Raw genomic sequence first — 14,305 nt, 5'->3', positions numbered from 1 at the left:
TGTGTTGTATCTGTTGAAACACATCGTAACAGATACTGTGGTGTGGAGGGACTTACCAGCCTTTTTCAACTTATGTCCAATTTTAAGAAGCTGAACAGTAGATGGGTTTAGCTATGCCCCAGTCTGAACAGATGGCAGCAATTTCCAATTCAAATGGCAGTTGAAGTAGAATATTAAATGAAAAGTGACTTCTAGTCCTTGCAAATAAAAACTTCTTACTGCTAAATATACGGAGCAAATAAATCAATACCCCAGGAAATCCCACCGCAAAAGGATTTTACATCTGGAACAATTACTTGTTTCAATATTCCTTGCGTATTGATAAGACTGACAGAAGATTTCTGGCAAGACCAAAGGAAGTCTTGAATAAGATGCAGATTTGATCATCAAATTTATGTATAAAGGTCAGGCAGCAGGCTGGATGTATGAGGCACCAGAGGTTTTGGTTACCCTGTCCTGCTGCTAAACCTCTCTTAAACATAGCATATTATATCTATCCTCTGTGTTACAAACGCTGCTCCTCTCAGAAGTGTGGAAGGTCACACAAAAGATCTTTGCATCTTTGCTTCAGCATGGCAGGGAACTGCATGAAGGCAAGTGATTTTGTCTTCCCGTTCTCTTGCCCTAGTGCAATGTGGGTTTTCCAAAATGCAGCAGGATTTGTGAATCTTTATCCTCTCTGATGACTTCTATCTTGTGGGCAAGAAAGCTCCTACACAGGCACTGCTTACAGTTTGTGCTGTGCAGCACTTCCATGCTTCTGGGAACTCTATTCTGGTGTACAGGCAGGCACACTACGTGTGCTTGCGGTTATCAGCACATTGATAAAGTTCCTGTGAGCTGCCAGTCCTTCAGCTGGAGCGTGGTGATGGAAAGTACATGCTGCTTTATCAGCTGAAATCGGTTTATTTAAACCAGCGCTCCTCAAATGGTGTTATGTGCTTCTGCAACGAACTTGAGTGTCAAATGGGAGGATGGAGAGTGCCTTCACCCCTTCCTGTGTGGTGAGCAGCAATGCCAGGGCAGGGGAAGGGGCATGCTGCTCTGGGGGTACAGGCAGTGCTGGGGGTTTGCAAGGGAAAGGGGAAGGCTTACAAAGTGGATGATACTTCACTTCTGTCCCTCATTCTTCCACTCCAAACACAAGCTGGAGACTCAGGCAGTGTTCTGATGGGACAGAAAGGGAAGATACAGAGGCCCCATGAGTATAGGATATAAAAGGAAAAGATACCTCTAAGGAAACCTGTATCATGAAATTAAGCAGTGACTGACTCACTGAATTAGTGACCTATATCACTAATGATTGTGGGTCATGCTTATTTTGGGGTTTTTGTTTGGTGGTGGTTTGTTTTGTTGTTGTTGTGACTTCTCTGTGTCCCAAGAGATAGCGTCCTGGAATTGTTTTCCTCTAAGCTAATAGTTTTGACCACAGTGGCACACGCATTCCCCCTGCCAAGGCCCCCAGAGGAGGGAAAGTGCCTCCAGGATAGAGAGGATATGCTTCCTGCAGGCTGTGGCTGCTCTGATTAATCTGCTGTCAGATAAGCACACGTGATTGCTGCCTCAAACCAGGAAGGACATAGTTCGGAAAGCCAAGATCTTGCTGCCTTGCTTTCCCTCCTGCCTTGAAGGGAATCATCAGGCTTTTTACGTGGATTTTGGGTGTAAATAAACACTTGTGGAGTCAGCAAAATACACAGACTTGCTTAAATGGTGGCTTTTCTCTAAGAAGGTGTATTTCCAGGCCTGGCTTCTTGTTTGGTTTTGGGCCAAGGAATGTCTAAGGGAGGCATTGCAAATATTTCCTGTATAAGTAACTGGCTTCCAAAATGTGCCTCCAAAGTGCAGTTGGCAAACGGTCCTCAGGGTGCCATTTGTGACATCTTGAGCTGATCCAAGCTGTGACTGTTGAACACTCCTTGCTTTTCCCCAGTGCCAACCCTGTTTTCCTTGTGTTATTATTCACATGGTCAGCTGGCTCAGATAGCTGATAAAACACTGCTGGTGTTGGTGGAAGAAGAAGAAAAGATAGTTTGGTCCCAGTTCCAAGTGGCAGTTTTAATGTTGCTGTGAATGGCTACAAAAGCCTGCTGCTGCTGCAGGCAGTTTCACTTAGATTCTCAAACTGAAACTTACTGTTTATCTTTTTATTAAAAACCCCAACCCCCAAGCTCACAGCTGTATTTAAAAACAAAACAAAAATCTACCACAACATACTAAGGTTGGAAACCAGCTGTTGGAATCTCTTCCAGGTCTTCAAATGTGTGACATGGACACATGCATCTTGAATTTATAAGGGTCCATATCATAGGATCGTGGAATAGTTAGGGTTGGAAAGGACCTTAAGATCATCTAGTTTCAACCCCCCTGCCATGGGCAGGGACACCTCACACTAAACCATGTCACCCAAGGCTCTGATATCATGGCAGACAGCCTCAGTTTTGGTAACTTGTGTCATAGACATTTGTACTAATTATGTGTTCTTTTCCTTCCTTGCCCCCAGGTGTTGTTTGGATTGTAGCATAGAGGCACTATGTACTCAGAGTGGAGATCCTTGCATCTTGTCATTCAAAATGATCAGGGGAATACCAGTGTACTTCACAGCTATCCTGAAAACGTGGGGAGAGAAGTGGCAAACGCAGTGGTGCGTCCTCTTGGACAAGCTTTAATTACATCATCTGTTGGAAGTGAGAGTTTACTAAAAACAGACAAAGAGGTAAGTGCATTTCCTTACAGAGCATAGTTTCCTTCATGCTAGAGTGGCAGCATAATGATTTTCTGTAGCCTCCTTTATTTTTCTCTGTAGTAGTCCCAAGTTGTATGAAGTATGCTATATTTTTAGGTTAATAATCTAAATAAGGCTTCTATTAGCAGCTTGATCATAGCAACAGTGTACTTCATGACCTAGTAGCTCAGATAAATAGTTACTACCGAACCCAGAAGTTCAGGCTAAAGCAATAAAAACCAACCCAAAACCCACCAAACACCACCAAACTAGGAAAAAAAATGAACAAGGGATGTAGCAGTTAACACACATGAAACCTTTCTACTTACTTTCATTTTTGAAGCAACAGTATGCGACTTCTTAAAAGGTCTTTGAATAGTACAAGTGTTCACTAGAATTTGGAAATCTTTCATTGCATCAGCTCTTGTGTGTTCTGAAGAGTTCTCTCTACAAGTTAGACTGAGATTCAAGGTTTAGAGTGATTTGCCATTTATTGTTAATCTTCTTAATGTCATGATATACAAATTAATGACTTGGTGTTTTCTTGCAATATATGTTAAACAGAATTGCTTGTACCACATAACTAGTGTTGGTTCTACCTCAACAAAGCAATGTGCTCTGACCATTGTTTACTTGCTAATATTTATCTTTAATAACTTCTGCTTTGTTTCTTCAGGTAAAATGGACTATGGAGGTGGTTTGTTATGGCCTGACCCTCCCTCTGGATGGCGATACTGTGAAATACTGCGTCGATGTATATACAGATTGGATTATGGCTCTTGTATTACCTAAGGACTCCATTCCTTTACCAGTTATTAAGGAACCAAACCTTTATGTTCAAAGCATTCTCAAACATCTCCAAAATCTCTTTGTGCCGAGGTGAGTGTTAGGACTGGAACACTCGGCAGGCTCAGGAATTCAACATCCTTGGATGGTAGTGTTGAGATTCACATGCTTTTAGGCCTTGGACAGAGTTACATTGTCAAGGTGCTCAAACATCATACTTCGTATATCATTTGATAAGTTTACCTGCTGCTGTTGAACACACATATTGGATAAGTAAGAGGAAATTATTTAATGGTGCCCTATGAAACAGTACTTAAATATTAGCTATCTGAAACTGCTTCAGATCAATGTTTAGTGTATGTCTGTGAGTACCAGATCACCTGCTTTTGTCACTATTAGTAATGTATCACTGCAAATGGCCTTCAAAGCGCTCTTCTGCGCTTGGATCACTTAACTTTACTTGAAGGCTTTGTTAACAACTGATACGAATTCAGGCAAGGATTTCATTGCTCTTTATTACTTGCTTCAGAGTGTATAACCTAACCTTAGTTGTCATTGCTCTTGGTTTGTAGAGAAAAAGGCATTTTAATTCCCATTAAAGTATGGTCAAAACAACAACACAAACCTGAGTAAAGCATGCTTCTGGGTAAGACTTCTGCAGGAAGTTGTCTCTAAGCTTTAATACATGCAAAATAGAGTCTACTGTCTGGGAACCTTTATTCCCTTGTCACAGTAAAGAATGAATTCTTCATTAGTCCATGAAATAGTTGTTGCTATGATCCCCTGACTGCCTTCTCACCAGGAGCCCTGGTAGCAAGCAGTTCAGTGGTCACATTTCTGTTGGCACAAGCTGCCATTTCACCTTTATCTCTCAGCTTCATTGATGGAGCTCAGTGAAGGGTGGTAGACTGCACAGGATGACTCTTGAATAAAATAATTAACATCCAGAAACAGGGAGGGCTGGAAAATCGTTATTTTAAAGACTCTACTCCTCTTCCTCCCTCCCCCAGCATAACTGTTCTGTTGTTTTTCTTTCAAAAGCCTCTGGGATGTATCTGAAACACTTTTTTCATAGCTGAAAACTTGAACTTTAAGTTTTGTCCTCCAGGGAGCTGTGTTCAGAATTCACTCCAGCAACAGGAATACATTCTGCAGTGGAAATTAAATGCAGAACTGGGTTGTGCACACCTTGCTTGAGTGAAAGCAAATTCTTATGTGCCTGGGGAGGGGAAGAGAAAAATAATTTCTGGTTTTACCTAGTTGATACAGGTTGCTGGTTCTGATGGGCTCCTGTAGAACACCTACCCAGCAGCTCTTGTAGCAACATGCGTTGAGCTATCTCCTGGAAAAGTCTCTTGTTCTTGTGTTGAAAATACTAAGCCTTTATTATAAGCCTATGTCCTATGGAGGGTTGTGTTTAAAATAGCTTCCTTCCTCATCCTGGTTTCCAGGAAACGATGTAGCTGTTGGTTTGGCTGCCTAAAAGTAGTGGCCCAGAGTTGAGGTGAGGGTTTCAGATGTAGAGTTGAGGTGTGAAATGCAGCAGCCTTAAGTGGGCAGTTTGACTTAAATAGCATCTCAGGAAGATGTATGCACTAAATACAAAGCAGGTGTGTATAAAACATTCCAGTTTGAGTGCCTGGCTGTAGCATATGTTTATATGCACAGCCCTTGAAATGGTGTGGTGCCAAGAAATAAGAACAGTGAAAAATGGAAGAGTCAAGCTGCCTCTTCTCTATCTCCTGGACAGACTAGAGAGAGGGTACTTGCATCCAGCCCTCGTGCACTGACCTGCCCAACCCAGTGGAACAAACTCTTCTTTTCTTGATGTATTTGAGCAGTCCCCAGGCAACACTTAGGCTTTCTGTCTCTGACAACCCTACGATACTCTGTAAGCCTTGCAGATTACTGAAGCAGTAGTAGTAGTTACTGCTGTCCGCTAAGGTTTTGGTGCCACAAACTATTGGAAGCACAGAAAGAAAACATGGGAACTCTCCCTCTTCCCCTCCCCAGGAGACTGAGATGTAGATACAAGGGTCTTCTGTGCAACTGAAGTATCTGGAATTGATTGAGAGATTATGGAACATGTGACTGTCCAAGTGTAATAGATGCTTTTTTTGTAGTAACTTCTGCGTCTCATGTGAAATCATGAGAACAATTCTTGTCACAAAGGAGTGTGGAAACCAAAAGGCCAAGCTCTGAGAAATCTAGACATGAATCTACAAAATGCTGCAACCAAAGTTTGCCATTCAGTTAGCTTTGTGGACAAGAGGAGCTGGTAGATGTAGAGGGACTTTAGAGTTGCCTGATCAGCTCGAGGTATCCTGTTGGTCATCTTGCATATAGAGCTCCTATATGTAAACCCCCTTTTTATAGATTCCCTATGTTATTAGGGAAACAAGTCTTGAAACAGGCTTTGAACCTTCAAGTCTGTCAATATTAAAGATACCTTTCAATTAGAGTATCTGTTTTGTTGTTGCTCAGGATAAAAACAGGGCTATGACCAAGGCAGGGCTTACTGGTGTCAAGCTTTGTTCTACAGAAACTGTTAGGATCTAGCACCAGCATCAAGCAACTCAAGTCCTGAACTGTGACTAGTCTGCAGTTTGGCATTAGATATTATCTAGAGTCTTTGTAATCTTGTTTCCAGTACTGTAATGCAACATTTATTCTATCCAGATAATAGTTGATAGTATTTTTAAAAGGTATCTGACAATAATCTTACTGTGTAAGAAAAGCAGATCTCTATCTAGTGGATCAGCATGTTCTTGAGATACTTGCCATGCAACGTGACTTGTGAGTTATACCACACTGAAAGTGTTTGGAAGAATCTGGGACTACTACTTAGTAGTCCAGTGGAAGGTAATATTTTTATGATTTCTTTTGTCATCCCTTCAGTAAGTGGTAGGAGAGCTGAAAGAGTGCACAAGTTGAAGTGCAGCTTGTGTATATTGCACGCTGTAATTTGAAGTCTCTTCTTTCACCCTTTCAGCTTTTAGGCTTCCTCAGCTTTGTTCATCGGTGTCCTCAGATCCTGTCCAGAATGTTTCATGTTACTGTTTTGTACCCCTTTCTGCTTTGTCCAAACTAACTGATGGGAAAAGAGTGTGCTGCTTTGGACTGCTTCTGCAACGCTTCTTGTTGAGTGACTCAGCAGTGGCAGTGTGGAGCTGGTTGTTACTATAAGGAAGACCTTGATAATATCAACTTGTTCCCTTTCTTCCTTACTTACCTCCTCTTCCTTTAGTCTGACTTTCCTATTTAATGACCCTCTTCTAGATACTATTTTTTTTTCCCCCTAAATCCAAGGAATTGGGGGTTAGGGTTGCATCTACATTTGGAAGCAAAAGGAAAACTAGGAGGAATTTAAATTAGTCTGCTAATAATGTTTCTCCTAATTTTGCCACTTTCCTTCTGAATTATGTGTGTAACAGTGATGTCTTACATTCTCATTGTTTGGCCTAAGAAAAATTCCCTTGAGATAATGGGGTGTGTTCACCTTATGGTGGCGAGTTCTGTGTCATTTAGAGAAGAATGTTACAGTACATCTTGTACTCATTAAGGCAGAGTTAGGATGCTTAGAGACAGAGTTAAGGTGCGTAGAAGCATATTAGCTCATGTTCTTGGCTCTTGTTCAATAATATTGATGTTTCCTCTTGTAATTGCTCAAAGTTCAGATTATTGTACACATCACTTTATAGTTCTTGTTTAGAGACTCGAGTGTTGTTTTCTTCTCTTGCAGGCCAGACCCAGGATCTAGTCAGATCAGATTGTGCTTGCAGGTTTTGAAAGCTGTCCAGAAACTGGCTCATGAATCGACAATTATGGCAAGAGAAACCTGGGAGGTTTTGTTATTATTTCTTCTTCAGATCAATGACACTCTTCTAGCAGCTCCAACTGTGCAAGGTTCATGTTCAACTTTCATTTGGTTCAACTGCTGGAAAAACCTTTGTCTCTGCTTGATGTTGAGCTGCCAGGGGGATGGGGTGAAACCTGCCAAAAGCTTTTAATAGCCACCAAAGCACCATAGCTCACTCCTGATTTGGCTTCACTACTCTGCAGTAGAGCTTTGTCAGAAAAGACTGAATGGTTTGGAGCTGAGTTTTCCTTAATGTGTTGTTGCAGAACAGTGACTTCATACAGGAACAGTTCCTGGTGAATGGTTTCAGGTGGTTGTTCCCTCTTTGTTTCACTGAAACCCTCATGTGTCTTGCTGTTTGGCCTGCCTGCTTGGAAAATCATATTGTCAGTTTGTATCTATTAAATAAAAGACATCAGTATAGATAGAATGTAATGGAAGACAGATCAGGGAATTGCCAGTGTCCCTTAGTGACACACGTATTTGGCTGCACATTATATAATATGCTTGGTCTTGTAAAAAGACGAATTGGCTGTAGGAAGCAATTGGGAATCATTCTTAAATGAAAAAACTAAACTTAAGAATCTTTACACACTCAAACTGAAATCTTCCTGAGGAGGTATTTGAGGTTATTTAGGTCACATACTCACTGAAGGCATGCTTTGTTTCTGTTATAAGGTGGCATTGCTGAGAATCTGGCTGAAAAATTAATCGGCGTATTGTTTGAGGTGTGGTTACTGGCTTGTACACGGTGCTTTCCAACACCACCTTACTGGAAAACTGCCAAAGAGATGGTGGCCAACTGGCGACATCACCCTGCAGTAGTGGAGCAATGGAGCAAGGTCATCTGTGCCCTTACTTCCAGGTAGGAGAAATCCCAAGGACATACACACATGTGCAAGGATGATAATGGTTATACATGTTTTTTTCTCTGGAGTTGCTTATTTGTGGAACACCAGCAATCCAAAAGTGAATGAGCAGAGCATAGTGAGAGATCTTGTGTCTCGTATCCTTGGCTTTTACTGTTCATACAATCATAGAATGGTTTGGGTTGGAAGGGACCTTAAAGCTCATCTAGTTCAAACCCTGCTGCCATGGGCAGGGACATCCTCCATTAGACCAGGTTTCTCAAAGCCCTGTTTTGACTTGTGTATCTTCATTCTGCAAGTGAAGATCTGAGTTGGATCTTCTCTGTCACTGTGTAATCTCATCATCTCTTAGATATTTAGTACTTTACAGTATGTTTACTAGTCTCCATCACTGTGACTCTTCATTATGTCCCATGAAGAATGAGTCAGGAATATTAGTGTCACGTTATAGTCTGTATGTTTAATGACAGTCACCATCAAAACTGTTAGGTGCTTGTTACTACTGCATGTTGCTGTAACTCTTGGACTCTGCCTCTCCTACCCTGTGGAGCTGATGCTGTGCTATAGCTGCCTGGCGCTTGTGTCCTGGCAGTAGGAATGTGATGCAGGCTCTCCTCTGAGCAGTGGCATTCTGCTCCAGGGAGTATAGGAGGAGAACTGGACCAAACCTTGCTGGGCATAGGAACAGTGAGGATCATGGAATTGTTTAGGTTGGAAAGACCTTTGAGATCATCAAGTCCAACCATAAATGCAGCACTGTCAAGTCCACCATGTCCTAAGTGCCATATCTGCATTTTTAAATGTTGATGGTGACTCCACCATTCCCTGGGTAGCCTGTTGCAATGCTTGATAACCCTTTTGGTGACGAATTTTTTCCTAATGCCCAATCTAAACCTCCCCTGGTGCAACTTGAGGCCACTTCCCCTTGTATGAAGAGTTTGTGGGACAAATCTCAGCCTCTCAGAGGAAAAAACTAAACTAATTAGTGAGGAGCAGGGGTCTGGATCTCTTCTTCCCAGCAATCCTGAGACATCAATAACCAGTTCTATAAAAATTCAAAGATGCATGAAAATTGCTGCACTGTGAAAAACACAATCATATGCTTTTCTGCAAGGGTTTATTTTAACTCTTGGAAACTTTTGGTCTTGAATTACCAGTCAAAATTCCGAGTGTAGATAGATTTTTCCAGGTTATGGGGCTGCCTTGTTAAATCTGTGGGAAATAAAGCTGCAGTGCAAGTCCTGTGTATTTCCCACGCTATTTCTGTAGCTATTTTTAGCTCACTAGATGCAGCATTGCATAACAGAAAATATCTTATGATTCACTGGTCTGAAAAGAACAGCTCAGTCTCAAAACATGCGTTGGTGTTCTGCTCCATGCACTATGCCCACACTTTAGCTTCCACTGTTGACTAACAGTCTTCATTCTGTTGATGCACACTAACCTGCAGGTTTTCTGTAATGCTGTAGTCTGCTGTTCAGTAATACTGGTTTGCACCTAATACAAAGAGAGCTGAACTCCTCTGAGGTTAACTTCAAGTTCAGTGGTATTTTAAACTCATAGCTTTTTGATTTGTTTGGACCTTTGGGCAGGCTCCAAATGAGTTTCACTTAGGGAAAGGTAAAAACTAATTTCTGGGAATGCTAGGATATTTGAAAAGTGTGTCTCAGATCTCTTCCATCCTTTTAGAGAACCCTGTGTTAGCTTCTGCAAAACACAGTGCGCCTTTCTTGAAGAGCTTGCTACTCTCTGGATTGCAAATCCTGTGCTGCTTGTAGAACAGCACTGAGTGTTTCTCATGGTGTAAATTGTAACTCATCAGTAACCTGGAATTTAGACCTGTAATCTAATGTGACTTCCTGTCATAGGACACTTTAGCTAAAGAGCCTTAATGATAAGAGCTTAAATTCCTTCTTCGTTTTCTTTTTCCTTGCTCCCTTCTGAGGCAGCATCTTGTCAGTTATGTGTGCCTGCATTAACCAGTAACCCCCTGGCTAATCACATGGGAGAGCCTTTAGTCTGACTTTCCTATTAGATTTAGGCTTCCACAACTCTTTGGTTTGGTTGGACCTTTGGGCAGGCTCCAAGGCATGTACCCTTCAAAGCTATAAGAGGACTAAATGATTGTATAAAGTGAGGAGCTCTAGGAAAACTCAGGATGTTGCATTGTTGCTTGTGGGCCCATCTGGGGATTGCTGATTCCTTTGAGGCTCAAATGCACTGCTGATTTGAGGAGTATTAACTGAATGACAGATCTGCCTGACTTGCTTTCTAGATTGCTGCGTTTTACATATGGACCTTCATTTCCTCCGTTTAAAATTCCCGATGAAGATGCTGGTCTGATTCCTCCTGAAATGGATAATGAGTGCGTTGCACAAACTTGGTTTCGCTTTTTACATATGCTGAGGTATTGTAATTACAGCCATCCATTGTTCATGTTCTTGCATCATCTCTATACGTTTGCATGACAAATGAAAGATTTCTCTGGAGATTGCCAAGATTGAGCACACAAAGTGTGAGAGCCTTGTTATTGCAGTGCACTGCAGCAGTTCAGGGCAGGTTATGCTGTTCAACTTTGAACTCTTTGACTCTTTTAGGATGTAAACTGGTTCATTTAGCTAGAAAGTTTTTAGCTATTGATATTTTGAAGGATCTGAAAAACAAGACTTCAATATAATTTTGTTTCTCTGGGACAGCAAACAGGAAAAGCAGAACAATAGCTCCCAGAGATATAAACTGCTCCCATTTATTCTCTAGAGTGTTAAATTTAACCTACAAAAGATTATTTTTAAAGAGGGTGTACCTCTGGTTTATGAAGAAAGGTATGCAGTTAATTTTAACATGCATGTTACTCTTCCTTAAATATACAGCAGAACCAAGTGGCATGCTTGGTTGTATAATTCTTGGGAATGGCATTGCATTCATTTTCTGAATGGCTGGAATATTAAACTATGTACCTAAAACTTCTACTGATTAAAGCTAGAGAAACATTAGACTTTAAATTCTAATTGTTATCAAATTTGTTCTTTTTCTTCGTTTGTGATAGTAATGTCACAAGTGCTGTACTCTTCAAATCTGGAATTGCTGTTACAGGATTTGCATCAGTCAGGAAAAATTGCTCAAACTTTACATCCCATTCCGTTTCTTGTCACTGGTAATAGCAAATTCATTGCTAATAATAATTTGAGAAGAATTTTAACAGTGCAAGTGCCTCTTAAACTGGGTTCAAAAAACTATAAGTAAATAATATTACTGCAACAGTGGGACTATACTGTTCTAAGACTGTACTATTCTAAGTGTATGCTCTGTTTCATTGGCTCTCAATAACAGTCTTACGTGTATTTGGGTACCTTTGAAATGAAGACAATAAAGTACTGCTAACCCAGGAAGTGAAAATTGACTTCCTGTGATGGAGTGACGGCTAAAAGTATGTTGATATTTGATGCTGTTTTGTGGTGGTGTTGTTTAAATGCCTTAAACTGTTGTGTCTTTAAGCATTTTTAAAATCCTAACACCTGATCTTAAACTGACTAAAACATATTTTGCTCTTTTTGTCTGCAGTAATCCTGTGGATTTGAGTAACCCAGCCATTATTAGCTCTACCCCCAAATTTCAGGAGCAGTTTCTGAATGTGAGTGGGATGACTCAAGAACTGAATCAGTACCCCTGCCTTAAACATCTGCCTCAAATATTCTTTCGTGCCATGCGTGGGATCAGCTGTTTAGTGGATGCATTCCTAGGTAATGCTTTTGTCCTACCTGTGGATAGCTAGGAATAGTAACTTAATCATGATGTTATCTCTTCTAAATGTCTTCTATATAAATACAGCCATAACAATTTATCATTTGCAAGTATATCCTGGAATTGATAGGGAAGGAGCCTCAGTTCACTTTTGTATGGCCATCTGTGTACGCAGTAATAACATTTGAATGCATGAAGTTGTAGATGGCTTTAGTTTGAAACGCAAAACAAATAAATAAATCTGAAGTCTAAAATAAAGGCAGCCATCTCTTCCCCAAGAAAAGCTTCTTTCTCTTTGTCTAATCACCAATACAAGTGTTAGGCTTTTAGCTTCTTGTGAGTACTGACCACTTTATTTATGAACTTTGTAGCAACAGGTGAGTGCAGTGCCTGTTTTTATAAGGTACTGAATTTTGACTGTCATCTTCAGATCTTTATGCTACAAGTGCCAGTTTCACTTAGTTTGTGATTAGTGGGTGACTAGTAATGCTGAGAAGAAAAGCTGTTTCTTTGTGTCTGCTGGTTAAGTGAGTAGCTCAAATTTGACTGAAAGGTGAAGTAGATCTAAGCGCTGGCTGATAAGTTTTAAGTACACTATATAGCATCTGAAATCTAAAGCATTGTTCTTAGTATGCTTCAGGCTTATTAAAATTCTTCAGAGAAAAATGTGCTGTTGTATACTCTGAAGAGCTGCCTGTCTTTTACTGCTTCTTTAAATGTATGCAAACAAATGTAGTCGTCTGCTGTAAGTGTGAGCTGATGTGAGACTGCAGAAGACTTGAGCAAACATGTAAAATGTGTTCAGAAAGAAAACTGGCTGTGCAACACTGCTGGTTTAGCAGGAGTTAGTTGTTCTATAATGTGTTATGGAAAGTATTTGGGTGCCTTAAGTAACACAGTCAAAAAAATCTGTGTCAGATCTTCAAGGACACTGCAATTCCACATGTCATTTTCCAAATGGGGTGTGAGGGTGGTGTTCATTACAATGGGAAGAAGTGGTATTTGTCACTGAAGATTTTGCTTCTGATTCTGACTGGGAAGAGTAGCTTTATACACCAGGAGTGTTTGCCTGAGGCTGTGTAAAGGCTGATCTAATGTCCTGACAGAAAAATGACAGCTTGCTCTGCTTTCTTACCCCATGTCTTGTACTGACTTAGTGTTTGACTGTTCAGCAAGTGGTTCGGCTCACCAAATTGGTAGAAAACTATGTGATGGATGGGTTTCAGCTTAGTTTAGTGAGCTAGGATGGCTTTAAAGAGTCAGAAGTCTTAGAGGGGAATTGGAACAGACCATGGGATCACTGGGAAAGAACAAAGGTGAGAGGCACCTGGATTTTGGCAGAAGTGAGCTGTTAAGTTAGCTTGTGCAAACGAACCTTGCCCCTTCCCCTCTTGTCTGCTTTTAGACTTGCTCCTACCATATCCCACTTCTGACCTTCTTAAGGTGTAGTAACCACCTTCTTTGGTGGTTTTTAATCGTTTGCTTCTCACATGTAAGCAGAGTTTTCGTTGTACATTTATTTCTGCTAATAGTAAAAGGGGAAAAATGTTTTTCTTACTGCTGCTGGTTTGGGTGGCAGGGAGGAAAGCTAGTCTATTTACAGAAGGCCCAGATGCCTACTTAGCTGAGCTGCTGCATATAAGCCTGTGGAATCCTTGCTTAAAACCTGCTTTATTTCTTGATCCACAGGCATTTCACGACCCCGGTCTGATAGTGCACCACCCACGCCAGTGAATAGGCTGAGCATGCCCCAGAACACTGCTATCAACACCACTCCACCCCACAACCGAAGGCATCGGGCAGTGACTGTGAATAAAGCAACAATGAAAACCAGCACTGTAAGACTCCCTATTCTGTATTTAAGTAGCTGCCCCTTCTGATAGTTTCTTCTGTTAGAGGAAGTGATTTACTTGCTTCTAGGAGCTGATCTATGTGTTCTTCTGTTCAAATAGGTAACTACTGCACATACTTCAAAAGTGCAGCATCAACCCTCCTCTACTTCTCCACTGTCTAGCCCAAACCAGACAAGTTCTGAGCCACGGCCACTACCAGCTCCTCGCAGGCCAAAGGTTAACAGCATCTTGAACCTCTTTGGATCGTGGTTATTTGATGCAGCATTTGTTCACTGTAAACTTCATAATGGAATAAACAGAGACAGCAGCATGACTGGTAAATATCACTGAAAAATACACATACACTTTTTTTCCTTGTTTTACTGACATTTCCTACCTGCAAGATTAACATATGCATAATCCAAGCCAAAATCATCTGAAGTGCTGTATTGTGGTTAACCCCTCCCAGCTGAGCCAGCACCTGCTATTAGCT

The 14,305-nt window shown here is 41.1% G+C and overlaps 1 protein-coding gene across 4 annotated transcripts in view; it reads left to right on the top strand.

The window, feature by feature from the left end:
• The window catches only part of RALGAPB (Ral GTPase activating protein non-catalytic subunit beta), a 56,117-nt gene that overhangs the window by 3,439 nt on the left and 38,373 nt on the right, over positions 1–14,305 (top strand). For all 4 annotated transcript variants that reach the window (XM_080627886.1, XM_080627885.1, XM_080627884.1 and 1 more), the window contains exons 2-9: positions 2,504–2,716; positions 3,402–3,604; positions 7,254–7,417; positions 8,049–8,235; positions 10,515–10,646; positions 11,801–11,979; positions 13,670–13,818; positions 13,933–14,149. In XM_080627886.1, coding sequence (XP_080484012.1) covers positions 2,534–2,716; positions 3,402–3,604; positions 7,254–7,417; positions 8,049–8,235; positions 10,515–10,646; positions 11,801–11,979; positions 13,670–13,818; positions 13,933–14,149 — 1,414 coding nt within the window. In that variant the 5' untranslated portion in view covers positions 2,504–2,533. The remainder of the gene's footprint in view (positions 1–2,503; positions 2,717–3,401; positions 3,605–7,253; positions 7,418–8,048; positions 8,236–10,514; positions 10,647–11,800; positions 11,980–13,669; positions 13,819–13,932; positions 14,150–14,305) is intronic.

Source organism: Psittacula echo (assembly GCF_963264785.1).
Source record: "Psittacula echo genome assembly, chromosome: 12".
NCBI classification, from domain to species: Eukaryota; Metazoa; Chordata; class Aves; order Psittaciformes; family Psittacidae; genus Psittacula; species Psittacula echo.
The sequence above is the reverse complement of the archived record's forward strand: the minus strand, read 5'-3'. Positions and strand labels throughout refer to the sequence as shown.